Source organism: Phoca vitulina, unplaced genomic scaffold, assembly GCF_004348235.1.
Source record: "Phoca vitulina isolate PV1807 unplaced genomic scaffold, GSC_HSeal_1.0 scaffold7, whole genome shotgun sequence".
Taxonomy (NCBI): domain Eukaryota; kingdom Metazoa; phylum Chordata; class Mammalia; order Carnivora; family Phocidae; genus Phoca; species Phoca vitulina.
In genome coordinates this window covers 63,428,198-63,447,776 of record NW_022589710.1, presented here as the reverse complement: position 1 = coordinate 63,447,776, position 19,579 = coordinate 63,428,198, and the positions used below count along the sequence as shown (strand labels likewise).

The following is a 19,579-nucleotide window of genomic DNA, read 5'->3' as shown; positions in this document are numbered from 1 at the left end:
TCTTTCTTTCTTTCTTTCTTTCTTTCTTTCTTTCTTTCTTTCTTTCTTTCTTTCTTTCTTTCTTTATTTTATTTATTTATTTGAGAGAGAGAGAGCATGAGAGGGGGTAGGGTCAAAGGGAGAAGCAGACTTCCCACTGAGCAGGGAACCAGATGCGGGACTCAATCCTGGGACTCCAGGATCATGACCTGAGCCGAAGGCAGTCACTTAACCAAATGAGCCACCCAGGCACCCCATTTCTGGCTTTCTTTGAGGATCAAGCCTCAAGATCCTTTAACTGAAGTGCTCCTTATCCTCCCTCTTAGGAAATTAAGACATTTCAAACTCCCTCCCTAAATGCAGAGGAACGCATCCATGCCAGGGCTTGAATTCTGGCTTCTGGAAAGTTGATCCCCAAATCTCAGGCCCCCAGCCCTCCCCACACCTTAGTCCTGCCTCTTGGATGCTCCATGTCCCCTCTGGATGTTACCTTGAATCCAACATGCCTGGAGCAGAAAATGTCCCCTTTGTCTTCAGAATCTGGTCTTCCCTCTTTCCTTTCTCTGTACTGATACCTCGGTGGGGATAACCTGCACTTTAGAACTTTCTAGCAATATTCTCCTGTCACTAGACATATTAAAATTGTGGAAGCAGAAAATAAAGAAGAAGAAGAAGACTCCAAGTCTCAGTAGCCCATGAGTATTTTAGGGAAGAAAGAAGAATTTGTCTTTGGGAAGGCTCCTTCCAGTCAGCGGAGACCTGGGATTTTTTTAGTAACACAGATGTTAGGTGAGTGTCGGCCATCATTTGGGGGAGATTTTCATCAGAGGGAGGCTCCAAGTCCCAGTCCTTCCTGATTAGTAATGAAGATTAGGGTCTGCCCAGAGGAAACCCTTTCCAGAAAGCAGCTGCCTTTCTCCCTCCCATATGCATTTAGACTGGACTCTTTCTCATGAGTATCTGTTCTTATGGGATGCCTTCCTGCCCAGGCACTGAGACGACAAGTTCTGGGGGAGGTGGGATCTGCGGGGTCTGCTCCTGGCCCCGTGCAGGTGGGGTGGGGGATGGCCCGTGAGGACAAGGGGACTGGGATAGCCGAGGGAACTGGGCTTCGGGAGATGACTCTATGGCAGCCTTGCCAAAGCCATGGGCCCCACCTGGGGGTGGGATGGAATGTCCTTTTAAGAAAATGGATGTTCCTACTGTTGTTCACTCAGGGTGGGAAATGGGAAGTGGGCCTTGGTCCCAGGGGGAAGAGAGTCTACTTCTGGGGCTGTGGGGAAGAGGGGGCCTGAATTCTGGGGGGTTGAGGAAAGGGTGAGTGAACCCCAAGTCTGTGGAGAAAGGGGGCCTGAATTCTGGGGGGTTGAGGACAGGGTGAGGGAACCCCAAGTCTGTGGAGAAAGAGGGCCTGAATTCTGGGGGGTTGAGGACAGGGTGAGGGAACCCAAGCCTGTGGGAAGAGGGGCTCGATTTCCCGGGTCTGAGGGCAAGATGAGGAAACCCCACATGTAGGAAGGGGTATAGGCCCTTATAATGGAGGTGGGGGAGGGAGGCTGGGAGTGGGATGAGGGTCCTTTGGATCCTGGGGCATGTGGGGGGGCGTGTGTAGGGAGAGCAGGGCAGCGAAGAGGCACGAAGAGGTGGCTGACAGAGTACCCAGGACAGCCATCTACAAAGAGGACAGCCTGTCCGGCTCGGTGGGACAGGTCCGCCTTCCCTGGGATTGTCCCTGAGGCAAATGCCGGGGACTCTGGGCAGCTGTGTTTTCTGAGCTGCAGGTGGGCTCAGGCTATGCTCGATGCATACTCAGGGAAGGTGGGCTGGACTTTGAGGGACTTGGGGACACACAGGTCACAGTTCCCACCGTGATATACACAGTTCTCCTCCAGTCCTTAAACCCCGGAGCCACCCTATCTCTTCTCCTAGTCACATCGAGCAGCTTCTGGGAGGATACCTCGTTGGGAACACCTCTGCAGGTAACTTCTAGGACCCGAGCATCCTCAGGGTTCTTGCTCAGCTCCCACAATTACAGGTGCTGTCCCTACTATTAACTGTACTTGTAGACGCAGGAAAGAAACCAAAGCTGGGCACCTTCTGGCCCGAACTGAAGGCCCATCGAGCCCTCTGTCCCCTCTGTCCAAGCCTTCCTTCCTGTTGTCGGTATTAGACATGCCTGTGGTCTATGACACAGAACTCCCAACAGATCTCCTTGCTTTCTGATTCTTGTCCTTCCATTGATTCCTGTGCTAGATTCCTATTCCAGAGCACCTGGATTTTGTCATTTCACAGGACCACACCCCAGCCCCTGGGAATTCTCAGACTCCTCCAGGGTCCTGCTGTAACACCCAGAGCCACCCCCCACCTGCGTCTTCTCTTGCGGCCGAGGGGTGACTCGCGGGCTCCCGGTGCGTCTGGACTTGTCTTCCTGTGGGCATTTGCTGGAAATGGCCTCCCCTGCCCTCCCGGTTGGCTTCATGCCCCTCCATCACCCAGGCCCGTTGTAACCCTTTGCCCCTGGATGAGCGCCGGTCTGCGTGTTCATCCTCCTAGTCTGCAAATACGAAGGGAGCGTCTGCCTGGTGCCCTGTGCGTGCTGGGTGCCGGGGGCAGAGAGAAGAAGCCTTGGTGTCCCCCCGGGACTGCTCATGTTCTGGTGGACCTGGAAGGCGGTCAAGCCCATGTTTGCGGCCAAGTGTGCAAACCCCGCTCCACAAGAGCACATGAAGGGCTGCGCAGAATGGGCGGGAACGGAGGGGCCAGACTGAGGTGTCCGGATCGAAGGGGGCTAAAAATAAAATCCTGAAGTTTGTAGGTTTCACAAAGCACAAACCCCTGGAAATGGACGGGGTGACAATTGCCGAGTGTGTCCCGGGCAGCTCTAAGCACCGACCCGGCCAGGTTGATGGCCACTTAAAAGTGAAGGGCTCTGGGCACTGGCCACTCGGCAGAAAAAGCTCTGGTGGGCCTGGGCTTCCAAAGACCAAGAAGGTTTAAAAATGGCCACCTAAGAAATGCTTTCTCACCTGGACGGGGGTGCTCGACAGACCCTCCTTTGAGGGGAGTCAGGAGAAGCCCGTGAGCTAACACAGCTGGGGCCTGGAGCATACTGGGCCTGGAAGGCTCTGGAACCCTCTGCAGGGGCAACACTTGGAAAGGACGTGTGACCGGGGATGCTCAGCCATGTTCCGCTATGTTCTAAAGCCTAAGTCTGACCGTGTTGTGTCTCTTCTGGAAACCCTCACTGCTCCCGTCTCAGGCACAGGAGATCATTAAGACTTGTCCATGACACAGCCTGCTGCCTTTTCTGAGTGTCCTTGTCATGGTCCCACCTGCTCCTCCATTGGCTCTCCTGGCCCCCTTGCTCTGTTTTGAACATGTCACATCCTCTCCCACCTCAGGGCCTTTGCACTGGCCATTCCCTGTGCCTGGAGCACCCTTCCCATAGACAGCCCCATGCCTCAGGTCCTCCTGGTCCCCACAGATCCCCCCTTATCAGTGAGCCCTTCCCTGAAATAACGTCTCCTCTCCTCCCTGGCTTCACTGTTTGTCATAACCGATTTCATCATCTGGATACGTGGTTAGTTTTTACTTCCTGTCTCTCCCACTAAAGTATGAGCTCCACCGGGCAAGGGGTTTATCTCTTTTCATTAGAGTCATATTCCAAACTCCTACAACAGAGCTCAACAAATATTTGCTGAATGAATTTATAACCCTATTTATTTATATATCAGAATATCAATAGTTTGTCTCTGGATCAACACACAGTCCTGAACTTCTTGAGGGCACCGGGTCCCTGTGGGCACTGGGAAGACAGAGATGAACAAAGCCCTTTCCCTGGCCGCTTGCGGGGCTCTGGGTCTGTCTGAGGACAAAGATACACAGTGACTGTGAATGCAGAGTGACAATGAAGAGCCAAGGGTCTATCCTAGTATGAAGACCTAAAGAATTTAATTTCTGCTTGAGGCCGAGCCTGGGAAGAATTATGGCAGAGGGTTATTTGAGCTGTGTTTTGAGAGATGAATAGGAGTCTGGAAGGCAGGCAAGCTGAGAAAAGCATTGTAGGTGGAAGGCTCAGCATGCATATACATACAAACTGGTTTGTGGAAGGCTTCCTTGGAACTTGGAGTCAGAAAGCCCAGGCTCAAGCCTCAGATGGCATTTACTCATTCTTTCTGGGTACCACTCAGCCCCTACCCTTGGGCAGACCCTGTGCGGGTATGCCCCCAAAAGCTCTTGTTTTGGTGTAGCAAAGAGAATTACAGTTTCAGATCAGACTGAGGAGTTCTCTGACAGCACAGATACCCACCCCCTGTCCCTTTGTTGGGGGGTGGGGGAGACCTGGGGGGCTCTGGCAGTCCTGGGGAGCCTCTGACCCAGTTTCTACATCTGGGAGTGAACATGGCCTGCCTACTTTGCGAGCTGATGCAAAGATCAAATAGATCCATGGAAAATGTCAATATTGCGTCCATATTGCATCATACAGATGCTCACAGGGAAGATAAGTGTGTGTAATGTATTCTCCCAGTTTTATGACTTTTCTCTGGGTTATCTGGCAGAAATTGCCTACATGGAAAACCTCTTACATCATTTTTCAATCAACCAAGATGCTTAAATGGCCCATGTGTACAGCAAAAAAATGGGGGGCTTGAAATCAGATTAGCTTTCCTGGGAAACCAGTAGTGCGCGTATGTCTTTAAGAGAGACGGGATCGATGCTGTAGGCATGTAGCTTTCACATAAACCATGCCAGTCCCATGATCGGAAGTGCTTCCACAACCTGGATACAGGGGAACTGACATGCTGAAGAGAACTTTCACCTTTTCTTGAAGACTTGGGGTCACCCTTGACTGTCCCAGTCCTCCTGGTGGCTACACACATGTGACAGAGACAGGTAAGTTGAAGATCCATGTGAAAGACCTAAATGGGGTTCTCCCCTGGAAACTGGGATCAGAGAAGATGCCTCAGAAGAGAGCTAACATTTCAGAGTTAGTGGCAGAGATGTGTCTCAGTCAGGGCTCTCCAGAGAAACTGAACCAATCGGATATCTACTATTCCTATCTATCTATCTAATCTGTCTATCATCTATCTATCTATCTATCTATCTATCTATCTATCTATCTATCTATCATGTATCTATCATCTATCTATCTATCATCTAGTTATCATCTATCATCATCTAGCTATCATCTAGCTATTATCTATATATCTATCATCTATCTATCTATCTATCATCTATCTATTATTATCAATCAATCCAATCAATCTATCTATCATCTATCCATCAAGATATTTATTTCAAGGAGTTAGTTAACATGCTTACAGGGGCTGGCTCGCCAAAATCCATAGGGCAGACCAGGGAACCAGAAACTGAGGCAGGAGCTCGTGCTGCGGTCTTGAGACAGAATTTCTTCTTCTCTGGAAACTTCAGTGTTTGTTCTCAAGTCTTTCAACTGCTCAGGTGAGGCCCACCCACATTATGGAGGGTCATCTCCTTTACCTAAAGTCGACTGATGGCGGATGTTCACCACATCTACACAAGACCTTTGCAGCAACACCTGGATTCATGTTTGATTGAATAACTGGGTGCTGGAGCCCAGCCAAGCTGACATTTAAGACTCACCATCACAGATGGCATTTAGAGCCATGCGCCTGGCTGGGATCAGCAAGGGGGATGAGAGGAGGGCTTAGGGTTGAAGCATGAGGAGCTCCAACATTTAAACGTCAGCTGGAGAAGGAGGTGCGGGGCAAGGAGAGTAGAAGCAGCCAGTGGAAGACAGGTTCTGTGCTGATCAAGTCTGGGAACCCTGGGTTAGGCCAAGCATAGAGGAGCGTGCCTCCTTCCTGCAGGACTTCTCAGGGCCTTTAATACACATCCGTGCAATCGGCAGCCCCACGAAGGAGATGTAGTAGTTGCAGTTCTCAGACTTATTTGACCAATTGGGAGCTAGGTTTTGTTTTTGTTTTTTGGGGTTTTGTTTTTGTTTTTGCTTTTGTTTTTGTTTTTTTTGAGAAACTTTGGGAAAAATCTGCAAAAGTAAATAATGGTACTGAAATAGCTTCAAGATTAGAAGGTGAGCTCTATAGTTCTAGGAGAAACTGATTTTAGAACTGAATTGAAGAGAAAGCATTCGGGCAGTTGATGGGGTGGGGGCGCCGAGGGGAGATGACCAGTTCTCACAATGACAGGGTCTGTCCTTCTTTGTGGAGTGTGAGGACAGGGGTCAGATTGCCCCGAAAAGAAATTCAGTGGTCAGGATGCCAGGGTCTCAGTGCTTTGTCTTCCTCAGATGGGACAAATACTTTGGGGAAAAATCTGATTTGGAAGCAGGGCCTGGGTCTTCAGGTCTGGTCTGGAATTCGGGGCGGGCCGGTCTGGGCCGCAGAGCTTGAATCTCAGCTCCCTCACCGTCGAGCCAGGGGAGCTAGGACCAGTTTCTATGCCACCTCCTGAAGCCTCGGTTTTTGAGCCTGTGAGGGGGGCCTCTTCTCAGAGTTTGGGGATCAGGTGAGCCACAGTGGTGACGTCGCTGGCCCTTGGTCAGCAGCCGGAGGGAGCTGGCCTAGTATTGCTTTGCTCTTGCACAAGGAGGGGTTACGTAAGCCATCCTCCGTCTTGGCCAGGACCCCAGAGAAGAAACAGGCAGACATGGCTGGCCCGCTGAGTGGGCCTCGGAAGGTGACTCAGCGGGGAGGGGGCATCCAGAGGAGCCTCAGCCTTGTCTTGGGTCATCTTGTGGGGCTGTCCGTAAACAACCTCCCACCAGGGTGGGCTTGGTGGCCGGGCTGCCTGGAAGCCAGGAGCCAGGCCCTGTGGCCTCTTCTTAGCCTGGCCTGAGATGCCCTGAATCAGCCTGCCCTTGGGGCCTAGGGAAGGAAGAGGGGAACAGGGCCGTCCCGGTCCTGGGCCAGCAGGTCTGTGGTGCACACCCTCTGGGGGCCTGGGTCGGCCCCTAACATCTTGGGATCTTGGGAAAGGCCTCAGGATCCTCCTTTTGAAAAACTCTCCGAAGTTCTATATGACGGTCGATCCTGCTCTTTCTTAGGGAAACTTCTGTCACCAACTAGCATTGCCAGCCCTCAGGAGACCTGAAGAAAGCCTGTGGCTGACTTCTGCACTTCTGGGGACAGGGCTCTGTGTAGACCACAGCGAGGGAACACGCCCTCAGAACCAGTAAAACACCTCTATCCACCTCCTCGGGCTGCCGTAGCAAAGCACCACAGACCGGGGGCGGGGGGGGGGGGGGTGCTTAAAACAGTGGAAATTTATTCTCTCACAGTTCAGGAGACCAGAAGTCCAAGATCGAGGTGTCGGCAGGGTCCGTTCCTCCTGGAGGGTCCGAGGGGGAGTTTCTTCTATGCCTCTTTCCTGGCTTCTGATGGTTCCAGGGAATCTTTGGCGATCCTTGGCTTGTGGAAGCATCACTCCAAACTCTGCCTACATCTCCTGAGGGCCTCTGTGTCTCTGTATGTCTCTCCTGTTCTCGTGAGGACCCCACTCATTGGACATAGGGCCCACCATGATCCGGTATGACCTCATTCTAACTTAACGACTTGGGTGAAGATCCTATTCCCAAGTAAGATCATGTTCTGAGGTCCCAGGTGGATGTGCATTTGATGGGGGAGGGAACCCTATTTAGCCCACGAGAACACTTTGATCTGTCTTATTCTTCAAAGCACCTGATCCTCATTTTATAGGCGAGAAAACCGAAATGCAGAGAACTTAACTGGCTTTGTCCAAATTCCCACAGCCAGGAGTGGCAGAGCTGGGATGGGGACCAGGATCCTGACTCCAAGCCCAGGGCGGTCCCTGTCATGTTGGTTCTGCCCTTTATAGTTTATAGAGCCCCCTTTTCAGAGTCATTAGCTCTGGGTGAGATAGGCATACTTATTGTGTTATCTGCCCATTTTACAGGTGAAGAAATGGAGGCCAAAGGCCACGGTGGCGGTGGTTTGCCAAGATCATACGGTGAGTTAGTGGCATGGTAGGGACTCAAGGCCTGACCTCCACAGTTCTTCCCCTACCATTAAATATTACATCTCTGCGTAAGCCCGGTGAAAGGAGCCAGCCACAAAGGGCACACGGTGTATGATTCCGTCCATATGAAATGTCCAGAAGACGCAAGTCTCGGGACAGAAAGAAGGTTAGTGGCTCCCGGGGCCGGATGGGGGATTTCACTTTTCAGTGATGAATGTGTTCTAGAATCAGAGAACGGTGACCATCACACAGCTCCGAGAATAAACTAAAAGCTGCTGGAATGGGCGAACTGTCTGGCATGTGAATCATAGTTCAGTAAAGCTGCGATGGAGAGTATCTCCAGTCAGGCGTCAGCTGCCAGCCCCTGGGGAGGCGATTCTGCCCAAGACAAGTACTCCCAAGGCCGACAAGATGCAGTCTGGTGATTAGGGCAGACACAGCCCCAGCGCTGGCTCGGAAGCTCTTCACGCAGGAAGGCACCTTGAAGGCTTTCCTGGTGACAAGATTCCTCACCCCCGGTTAAGGCACAAGCCCACCAAGACCAGGTGGGCTTCCCGAACCCCCTCCTGAGGAACCGTGTGGCCTTGGCAAGTTACAAGTGACCCGCCAGGTCACTGAGGATCAGTTTGCACCACTGCACCAGGTCCTCACCCATTCGGCCCCGGGGCAGACTCAGGGGCTGGGCAGCCCACCTGGGCTTCTCCCCATCACACCAGCATGCTGGGGCCACGGAGGGTCAGGAGGGGAGAGGCCACTCATGTTGCCTGGCTGGGTGGAGGGAGGTGGCAGTGAGGCTCTCCCAGCCTGTTTCCACCTGCCCAGAGCCCTGCTCACAGTTCCAGCCAGGTGGCTTCTTCCAGAGTGCAGACTTCCTCGAGTCAGGCTCCCATCTGTGAACCAAGTCCCTTGGATGAGTGAGCTCCCTCGGGCAATTGTGGGCCACTTTCTCCAAGTTCAGAGCTGCTGGGAAGGGAGGGGTGCAGGCTGAGTGGGAAGGGTAGGCACTGGAGGGGGAATGGAAAACCTGCCGGACTCTATCCAGTTGTGGACACTAGGGCCAGAGGTAGAGAATGAGCCAGGAGGTAGAGAGAGGGAAAGAGACAAGGCAGGACCGGCTCATGATGGGTCTTGCAGACCACATTATGGATGTGGACCTTCATCCCAAGAGTGGTGGGACACTATTGCAGGATTTCTCATTAGAGACTGTGGTCATCACCCTCCCCATCTTCCTCATGGCCATCATCACCATCATGGTGGCCCGCATGGGTCCAGTGCCAACTCTCTACCAGGCACTGTGCTAAACACTTTCTGTGTGAATCCTGTTAACAGTTCTATGGGGTAGATACCATTATTATCCCCATTTCACAGATGAGAACATGGAGACGCAGAAATGGTAAGTGAGAGATGTTCAAGACCACACAACAAATAAGAGCTCTGGCCAGAACCAGAACTGGAATCCAGATCTGCCTGATTCCAAAGCCTTAGCTCCTAAACACTGGTCTTTGGGCTTATAGCCCCTGTAGAGTTGTATTTGCATTAAAACACATCATTGGCTGCAGAGTGGAGAATAAGAATTAGCAGACGGTGGTGGTCAGAATCAGAGATGGGAACAGCAATAAGAGATGGAGGTTAGACAAGGGAAGAAGTAGATAGGTCCAGGAAACCCTTAGGTGGGATCTAAAAGAGGAGCTGATCCACTGGGTAGAAGGAATAAAGGAGAGGGTGCATTTACCGATGAGCCCCACGTTTCTGGCACGGGTGGCTGGATGTGTAGACAGAGTGGTGCCATTTCTGTAGACACAGAATACAAGTTTTCTTTAATGAATGAGTGAATGAATGAATACATGAATAATGAAAAGTTCCCCCAAATGAAGTGGATAATGAGTTCCCCATCACTGGGATTACGCAAGCAGTGGCTAGACAACTACTTACCCTAGACATTGTGGAAGACACTCCTGATCTGAAGGGGAGGTCACATGGAAGGTACTCAATAAATGTATTGCACGCCTGAGTGATTGACTCACTGTCATCCCTATGCTTCTAGGTCCTCATGGGGTCCCACCGGCACCTGATGAAAGCTTGGTGATGAGTTACCACCGTAGGGATGTAGGAGGGGGAAAGTATCAAACCCTATTGAATATCCTTACATTTCTGATTCAGTATATTTTAGAGCCTACATTTTAATACATATTAGTAAGTTTACATACTGGGTATGTATAATCAAAATTCCTTTACTTAGAGGGATACACAATCACAGAAGCTTGGACACCACTGTCCTGTAGGACAGAAGCCCTAAAATAGGTTGAGTGGAAATAATGACCCTTCCCGTCCCCCTCAAGGCTTCTGACTGCCTATTGCACTGTCCTCACAACACTCAGGGGTTCCAGAGTTGTAACAAACGAAAAAGCTCTGCAAAAAACTCTTCATCCATTTATTAAGCTCTATGGAAAAGACACATGTTTACACATTTCATCCGTTTCTCATTGTGAAATGCGCCTTCTTTACAATGTAACAGCTCTTTGGGTCTTTCACGGGACAGATGTTCTTTATCACAGGGCCAGATGTTCTTTATCACAGTGTTGACACAACCCACAGGGCGGCTGCCCTGTCACAGACTGATTGCTCCTCAGACCACGAGACAACCCCTAAGTGACCATTAAGGTCCCAGAGCTGTGACTCGGCTCTGCTCAGAGAAGACCTTTAGACCATCACAGGCTGGCTGATGGATGAGCGCTACTCATTTGCAAAGCACGGCCTCTTTTTTATTCCACAATATGTGCACCTGTGTAACTTCATTCAAATACTAAACCGTTGCTACTTCTTATTCAACTCTTTTTCTCCAGCTGCGAGTGCGTATGTTTACTGGGACGGAAGGGTGTGTGTGGTAGGGGAACAAAGCCTGGGCATCGTTTTTGATCCTTTTTGTTTTAAAATCTAGAGCTGGCTTGATGAGGGTTTATGGGCTGTTTGCCCTCCAAAATTTCCCGGTCCTTTTTGGGTTTCCATCTTCACCAGAGAGAGCTTGCTAAGAAGTATCCATTTATTTTATCGAGCGAATGAGCGCTGCCCGGGTGCCGCGTACCTTAGGAACTCCACTGCTACTGAGCTGGCCCCTCCCTGCCCTGGTTCTCTGCCGCTTGATGTCAGACCCTGGGTGGTGCATTCTCCATACTCCCCATGGGGCTTGGCACGGGGCTGGCCCCAGGAGGCAGACTGTGAAACATGTGGGAAAAAAGAAATGAATCCTCCTTGGAGGAGCTGGGGCTTGGGGTTAGGGATGTCTCTTAAGGCTCCGGCCAAGGACGCTGGTCTAGCTTCCTGCTGCCTGACACCTGAGACCTGCCCGGCCCCACGCATCGCCCCGCCCACCGCCGCCCCGCCCAGAGAAGGCAGAGCCCCGCCCCTCTGCAGTGCCGACCGCTGGTCTCTTGGGCGAGGGTGTTCTCCCTTCTCCGTTCAGCAATGTACCGGTTGTTCTGGTGCTTATCATGTGGGTCCCGCCCCAGGGCTTCCTCACTGTCACAGCTGCCCGGACCTAGCCAGCCCTCTTGACCCAGGGCTGCTGCCGGCACCCATGAGCCGCTCAGGCCTCTAGGGGAGCTTGGTCCCAGGACCAGTGCTTTGGGGTCAGTGACCTTCGTGCCAAATCATTGGTCTGCCGCTACTATAAACCACTGGTTGGTGCCCTTGGTTGCTGAGACAGGGACAATGGTAGGCAGGCCTGGACTCCTCCTAACTACTGCCCACCCCCAGTGAGGGTCTGAGTATGTGGATTCCCTGAGTAAGTTCAATCAGAAATCTCTTGGGCTCATCACAAATCAAACACTGAACGGGTGGCCTGCCCCCAAAATGCTCGTGTGTGTGTGTGTGTGTGTGTGTGTGTGTTGGGGTGGGGGTGGGAGGGACAGAGTATGGGAAGGAACGGTGGAAGGCAGTTAACATTATTGAGCACCTACTATGTGGCAGACACTGATGGGTGCTTTACGTGGTCATTAGCGGCAAAGCTGTGTCGTCACAATAAATTTACTTCTGTTCTGTGTGCATAATAAAGCCACACATTTATATAGCACCTTTCCTTCCTTCAGAGCACTTCTATGCCTTTGCCTCTTTCAATCTTCACAACACCCTGGTGTTACAGACGAGGAAACAGGCAGGTACAAAGCAATGTGCCACTAGTGAAGGGCCGGCCCGCGGCAGGCTCCTCGCCCCTCACCTCTGCACCGCCCCCAGTGCCTTGCTTGACCGTGTCTGGTCACAGAACAGCCTTCTGGTAGTTGCCAATACCCAGTCATCCCCGTTCCAGTCTGCAAGTTCCTTCAAGGCAGAGATTATACTCTTTTTCTTCCCTCTTGCCTGTGGTGCTCAATGCTGTGTAAACAGCAAGTGCCAGCTAAGTGCTCACCGAGTTCTTTTTTGGCACAGACTGTCTTTTCCATGGGCCCGGGAAGTGATGGAATCCTGGTCTCTGGGTTCTTACCAGGGATCCCTCAGAGTTAAACCTTCATTAATCTCAGGAATCATCCTCCAGAGTCCCAGCTGGGTAGATTTAAGAGACCTAAGGCAAAACCCCAGCCAGGTCCCCCCATGCACTCAGCCGGGGCACCAGAGTTGGGGTGGCCATTCTCCTGGAGGTCTGAGCCGGCATGCTGCAGCAGGGCGGGACACCACGTGGGAGGGAAGCTCAGTCACTCCTGTCCCCAGGCCCCCTCCACTCCCGGGAGGATGCAGACTGGTCCAGGGGTGGCAGCAGATGAGAACAATAATACTGTCATGTGTATGGAGCCCTCGGCTGTGTGTGAGGTCACCCCATCCTCACGGCCTGGCTCACTGCAGCTTGGGCAGGGCAGCAGTGATGCTCCTGGGTTTTCCCAGAGACGCTGACTTATTGCCCGAGGTCACACCCATGGCATGGCTTCCATTCCTTCCCGGGCACATCCTGAAGCGCCACTGTCCCTCCGGCCCGGCACACAAGAGCAGGGGTCCAGGGGGCACCCCCTCACTGGCTGTTGCCCACCCACTCTGGCAGTCTGTGGATCTGGCGCTCCACGGAGATGGAGGTCCGGAGCGTGCCCATGGAGTTCTCTGTCTTGCTGGACTCCAGCATGCAGCCCCCTTTCTGGCACAGTCTCTGGAACACCTCCCGGGACTTCTTGCGGAAGCGCTTGCCCACGATCACGTACATCAGCGGGTTGAGGCAGCTGTTACTGTAGCCCACGTAAGAGGCGATCTGCGTGAAGACGTCGACCATGTACTCGTCCCAGCAGCCGGACAGGATGCCAAGGCGCAGCAGCGTGTCCAGGATGGTGCTGATCTGGAAGGGCAGCCAGCAGATGACAAACAGCCCCAGCACGGCTAGGACCAGCACCGTGGCCTTCCTCTCCGTCTGGATCTCCTTGAACTTCTGCATCTCATTGTTCCGCAGCACCTGCATGATCTGCACTGTGCAGAAGGTGATGATGGTCAAGGGCAACAGGAAGCCCACGACGTTCAGGAGGATGTTGGTGAACACTTCCCAGGTGAGAGACGGGTAGATGATGATGCAGGCAGTGACGTTGTGGCCCTCCTCTCTGTACTCCTTCATGGTCCGGAAGGCCAGCATGGGCGAACTCAGGAGCAGTGTGCACCCCCAGATCACCAGGCTATAGAGCTTGGCCCAGCGCACCCCGCGCCTCCGGCCCACGGACATGGTCTTCACCAGGGCCAGGTAGCGGTCGATGCTCACCAGCATCAGGAAGCAGATGCTGCTGTAGAGATTCATGTAGACCATGGTGTTCACCACGCGGCAGAGGACCTCCCCAAAAAGCCAGTCGAAGTTGTTGGCGATGGTGATGGCCCAGAAGGGCAGCCCGCAGGCCAGGATCAGGTCCGCCATGGCCAGGTTGCCCAGGTAGATCTCGGCCACCGTGCAGCTACTCTTGTGCAGGCAGAAGATGCTGAGGACGAAGGTGTTCTCCAGGGCTGCCAGCACGAACAGGACCCAGAGGAAGGGGGCCTGGATGGCGTTGAGCCAGTTCCACCGGTCAGAGTAGACACAGGTGCTGGTCACGGTCCCGTTGAGGGTGGGCATGAGGACTTGCGAGGTGATGTTGAGCATTTCTGTGCTGAAAGAAAGTGGAAAAGAAGCTGTTACACCTCAAGTCACAAGAGGCAGGAGAAACAGCTGATGCAGAAGGAAGGGGGCGATCAGCAGGCAGCTTCCAGAAGCGAGGTCGGGAGTGGCACTCAGGCCCTTTCTGCCGCACGCTGAGACTTGGGTCCGGGCACCCCAGACTCCCCGGGGTCTTTGAGAGGTACCCCGTCTCCTTGGGCTAGGCCGAGAGCTCATGGTCTTCGCCTCGTGGTTCCGCTGGGATGTTTCCTTGGCCAGCGTCCATCACCAGTACTGACAATCACAGTCTTGGACCCTGGACCTCCTCGAAGCTTCCGTGATGGGAGGATACGTGCACATTCCTCATTCCTTCCTTATCGCACGGGCCCCTCCCAAGGGAGCTGGTCATCTTTCAGCCTCTCATGGCCTGGTCTTGGTGAGTAATTGATTAGAGGGGAAGAATGATATCATGCCAGACAAGGAGATTCCAGCCTGGCTCCGAGACCACAGCCCATCTGCCCACACCCTGTCTCCTTCTGGCAGAAGGCAGCATTGTGCTTCCAGAACCCTCATCAGCAAAGTATTGATGATAATCAGAGGTTGCATGATGGAAAGGGGGCGGCAGGGACTTTGGAACCTGGTAGTCTTCCTGAGTTCAAATCCCGGCTCATTCATTAGCTATGTGACCTTGGGTAAGTTAATGAACCTCTCTGAACCTCAATGACCTACCTTGTAAAATGGAAATAACAAAATCTACTTCTCAGGGTTGTGGTGGGAATCCAAGGCAGTGTGCAAAAAGCCCCAACCTCTGCACTTGGTTCAATAAACATGAATAATTTTCTATTTTTGTGCTTATTAAACTACCAACAACACTCTCCTTGCTCCTGTGTTAGTGAGGTTATCATTAACCCACTGATTCCTCTTTCACTCTTGGGTGAGACTCAGACCATGGGGCAGTTCATTTTCTAGAAGTGTCGCTGTTAAGGCTAATTCATCTCTACCTTCAGCAAAGAGGCATGGGGCTTGGACACATATGGGTTCCAATCCTAGCTGTGTGGTCTTGGGCAAATTGCTTGACCTCTCTGAGCTTCCATTCTGTTTCCTTTGGTGTAGAGTATTACTCTCTTCTTGACTTGCTTTGCATGGCCGTTGCAAGGTTCGAATCAAAGAATGGGTATGAAGATACATTGAAAGCAGAAAGCACAACCCAGAGGGCAGGCCTGAGTGGACATTTTCCTAGTGCCCCATGGGCTGGGGGAGGGAAGGTGGCGCTAGAGGGGCTCTTTCTGGGAGGGCGATTCCTTCCTGGGCAGGCTCGTAGGGGAGGAATTGAGCCACAGTTCATGGGAAAGGATCTGCTGTTCACCTCTGGGATTTCCTAGGAAAAACCCCCTCTACTTCCAGGAGTAGCTGGTTGGTTTTCAGTGGCCAGACTGGGCACCTGTGACTAACTTATTCATCAATGCATTTATCTTTTAAATGTGCCTCGAGCTTCTCCGTGCTGAGCTCCGTGTGGCTGTAGGGACCCAGAGGCGAGTACTGTGTGTCCCCTGCCTTGCCCAAGCTCCCAAGTGTGATGAATGCCATGGGGTGGAAGGAAGGGCACGGGGCACAGAATTGGGGAGTGGGTGGAGAAGGTTGGAGGTGACTCTGGAGCTGGGTCTCCAAGGATGAGGAGCATGTCAATGGAGAGCAAGCAGGAACAGTGTCATACAGTGACAGATGGTGACTACCCTTGCGGTGAGCACAGCGTAATGTATAGAGAAGTTGCATCACTGTGTTTTACACCTGAAACCAAGGTAGCATTGTGTCAATTGTACTCAAATAAGAAAATTAAAAAATAAAACAAACACACACAGCCACAAAAACAAAGGAGAGGGGACAGACCAGGCAGAGGGAGCAGCTTGAGCGGAGTTGCAGAGTGGAGAAGCCTCTGGCATGTTCTGGAAGGCGGACTAGATGTTGGACAAGGAGGCGGGAAGTGGCAGGGGATGGGATGAATACGGGAAAAAGGACAGTCATCACTGGCTGCTAAGAAACTGAGGCTTTATCCCTGAGGGCTTTAAGGAGGGAGTGATGGAATAGAAAAAACACTCTAGAAAGATCCTTCTGGTGGAGTGGTGGTTTTAGCATGTCCAAAAATTCTGTGCTACCGTTCCCTTCAAAAGGTAGAGTCTAGTTCCTCTCCTAGTGAATGTGGCCAGACTTAGTGATTTGCTTCCCACTCATGGTGGCAGTGACAGTGTGTGACTCCCGCGGCCAGTCCTAAAACGCATTGCAGGGGCTCCTGTGGGGGGCAGTCGGTTAAGCGTCTGACTCTTGGTTTCGGGTCAGGTCGTGATTCCAGGGTGCTGAGATTGAGCCCGGAGTCAGGCTCCAAGCTCAGCACTGAATCTGCTTGAGATTCTCTCTCCCTCTTCCTCTGCTCCTCTCCACCATGCCCCAGCCACCGGCCCCCGAACTCTCTTTCTCTGAAGTAAGTAAATCTTAAAAAAAAAAAAAAAACCCGCAATGCAGCTTCCTCCTTGGCCTCTTGGGTTGCTCTCTGTGGGGGAGGCTGGCTGCCATGTTGTGAGGGCACCCAGGCAGCCACGTGGAGAGGAACCAACTTGCCACTTGGAAGCAGATCTTCTGGTCCCAGTTAAGCCTTCGGTTGATCCTGGCGCCCTAGCCTTTGAGTATTCCAGACGAGGCCCCAGGCATCATGGAACAGAGACAAGCCGTCCCCATTGAGCCCTAAGTTCCTTTGGCCCCGTTTCTGTAGCTACAGAAAACCCACTTCCTCAGTGCCCCAGGCTCAGGGTCTGGCTCTCTAGAGACTGAAGTGTGGCACCAGCTGCTGCTTGTTCACTTCCCAGCAGTATGGTCCCTCACCAACGGGATGGCCCCTGGCCCCTAGTTTAGCTCTGAGAAGCCATGGGGTCGTCTGAGGGGGCCTGGGGATTGCGTAACTAGGGGTCACGTGCCCCGTGGCTGTCTGGTCGTCGGCATCGTAGGCTGCACCCCCCACAGGGCTGAGAGGCCGGGCTGGGCCCTTCTCCCTTTTGTCGGGCCGGCACTGCCCCCTGAGGACCGACCCTCCCTTTCCTCTGCTTCCACTCGGGATCAGATGTCCCCACATTCTCTCTTTAGAGTGACTTGGCCTTCCACCAGATGTCAGATGTGTGTTGGAGACTTCCAGTCTCTATGGTGACCTGGCACATCTCTGTCTGATTCCTTGGGTGTTGACGTCAGAACGTCACTCTCTTCATTTCCAAGTTCATTTGGGATAGCTCGCACATGACCACCGGTACTGTGTCTTCCTCTTGCATCCCTCTGCCCCGCCAAACCCCACAGAACGCCCCACTCCCTCTGCTCCCACCAGGCCCATGGGGATTTGAACAGTGGCCTCACCAGCCCCTGAGAGTTTTCGTCTGTGGGTTCGACCTCTCCTATTGCTTCAACTGTTGTCCAGGAGGTGAGGGTCATGTTCTCCAGGTCTTCTCCAGGCTGTCTGGCCCTCCCCTGTGAGAAGTAAACCAAGGAACTCTTTTGACTTACCCGAAAGAGGCCGTGGTGGGCACAGGGTCGTTATGAAAAGACAGGAACATTGATCTTTTCCACGTGGAGAACATTTGGACTCCGAGTGGGATGTAAGTGAGGCTCCTGGGCTGACTGGGGGAGAAAAGACAGTTAGATGTGGCTGGGGACCATAAAACCCACGTACTCTCCACCAGGGAAGGGAACTGGAGTCCTTCACTTAACAAATGTTTATTAAGCAGCTATGGCATACGGGGTGCTAGGGACCTAAGGGTACAATGTCCTGTCCTCCAGGAGCGTACAGTCCAAAGGATTAGCTACATGCTACTGAATTAGTCACTAATTAATTGAAAACTGGCATAAATGCTATGAAATAAAGATCCCATGACAGGATGTAACACGGAGTCCTAAACCAGCCTGGTGTGGGGGATGAATGGATATTTATTTTGAGACCTGAGGGTACGTAGGAGGAAACTGGATAAAAGGATGATGGTGGAGAGGAGGATGTTTGGGTGGAAAGAGCAGCAGGTGCAAAGGCCCTGAGGCAGGAAGAAGCTTGCTGTGGATATGTGTTAGGCCCTGGTGGCTGCTGGGGGACGGAGGGGACAGGACTGTGGCAGGGGCAGCGTGGAGGCAGGGAGACTGATTAGCTGGTTCTGCCCGTTCATCTGGGAGCAGGATGATGGAGGCTGGAGAGGATGAATCCCAGGGGTGTTTAGAGAGGAAAGCTGACATGCCTGGTGTAAGATGCTTCTGAAACTCACAGGTGGGAGTGTAAGTAGCTGTTGGGCCCAGAGTGGGCCCGGAGCTCAGGGGAGAGGCCTGGGCTGGAGGATCCCCAGGGCTTCGAGCCTAAGGAGAAAGGCCGCTGGGGACGAGCAGTTCCAACCCATTTTGGTGGTTCCTGCTCTAGTGTGCTCTCAAGTTGTGAGAGATGTGAGCCTTTCTGCCCAGCGGCGCTCTGCTGACAAAGCCTCTCTCCATCCCTCTTCCCTTTCCTCTGTGTGGCTGATCTGTGCGCAGCCCAGCTTGGAACCGCCAGGGGTCCACGCATGCGGATGTTTTCCAGTAAATACGGTACGCCCTGTAAATGTAATTTCGCTTCCCGATGCTGTTCTCCCTTTATTGTAAGAGGATACTATATAATACATATAACATACAACCTCTGTGTTAACCGGCTGTTCATGTTATCAGGAAGGCTTCGGGTCCACGGTAAGCTATCAGCAGTTAAGTTTGGGGGAAGTAAAAAATTAGATGCAGATTTATGACGGGGAGGGGTGTCGGCACCCCTGACCCCCGCTTTGTTCAAGGATCCACTGTACTCCCATCCGGGGAGGGAGGCATCAGCTGTGGGCTTGCCTTGCAGAGGAGGTGGGGTGCAGAGACTCCTCCAAGTGCCATTGCCGACCAGACCTGGGGGTGAGGGCTTAGACCCCCGCCTTCTGGTCCAGACCTTGAGCTCGCTCCCCCATCTCATGGGACTTCTTGCTCCTGTCCCCCCCATCTCACGGGGCCTCTTGCTTCTGTCCGGGAAGGGGGTGAATAGCTGGGTGCCTGGGTGCACGTGCGTGTGGATGCGTGTAGCCGTGGGTCTGCCCAGCCCCAGGTTCCAGCCACTTAGCGAGATCAGCCTGTGCAAAGAGCAGGCACACAGGCTTCTAGAAGCCAGCTCTCCGAGTTTAGTTGTGGGGAGTGGAGGTAAGGCCGCGGACAATTCAGGAAATACGAGAGCACATTAGAAAAAGAAGAGACTGAGTTGGTAAGCAGGAAATGAGGCAGAAGGTAGTTAATTAACATCTGGAAAAGGTTTAGCCGAACCCCTAAGCTGAGCTGAGGTCAGGATTTGGAACTTGGAGCAACAGGGAGCAAAGTGCTGCTGATCCTTCAAGGAGTGGGATCTGGGGAAGGAAAGAAAGACCTCGTAGATTGCCTTTTTGGGAGGCCCTCCCTGGCCCCTAAGAAGAAAATTCAACTGGAGGTCAGAGGTCATGTATTTGAATCATTCATTCCTCCGTG

General features: G+C 52.7%; 1 protein-coding gene across 1 annotated transcript; it reads right to left on the bottom strand.

The window, feature by feature from the left end:
* Window positions 1-12,326: 12,326 nt before the first annotated feature.
* On the bottom strand, window positions 12,327-17,701 carry BDKRB2 (bradykinin receptor B2). The gene is made up of 2 exons (XM_032404655.1): window positions 17,585-17,701; window positions 12,327-14,057 (listed from the first exon to the last, which is right to left on the bottom strand). The coding sequence occupies exons 1-2, from the start codon at window positions 17,656-17,658 to the stop codon at window positions 12,953-12,955; spliced, it is 1,179 nt and encodes a 392-aa protein (XP_032260546.1). The 5' UTR covers window positions 17,659-17,701; the 3' UTR covers window positions 12,327-12,952.
* Between the last annotated feature and the right edge of the window lie 1,878 nt (window positions 17,702-19,579).

What these genes read in the sequence shown, in the direction of transcription:
- BDKRB2 (XM_032404655.1), bottom strand. Translation starts at nt 17,658, where the DNA reads ATGTTCTCCACGTGGAAAAGATCAATGTTCCTGTCTTTTCATAACGAC. An exon ending in CCCACCACGGCCTCTTTCGG is followed by an intron (nt 14,058 to 17,584) that starts GTAAGTCAAAAG and finishes ACTTTCTTTCAG; the next exon opens with CACAGAAATGCTCAACATCA.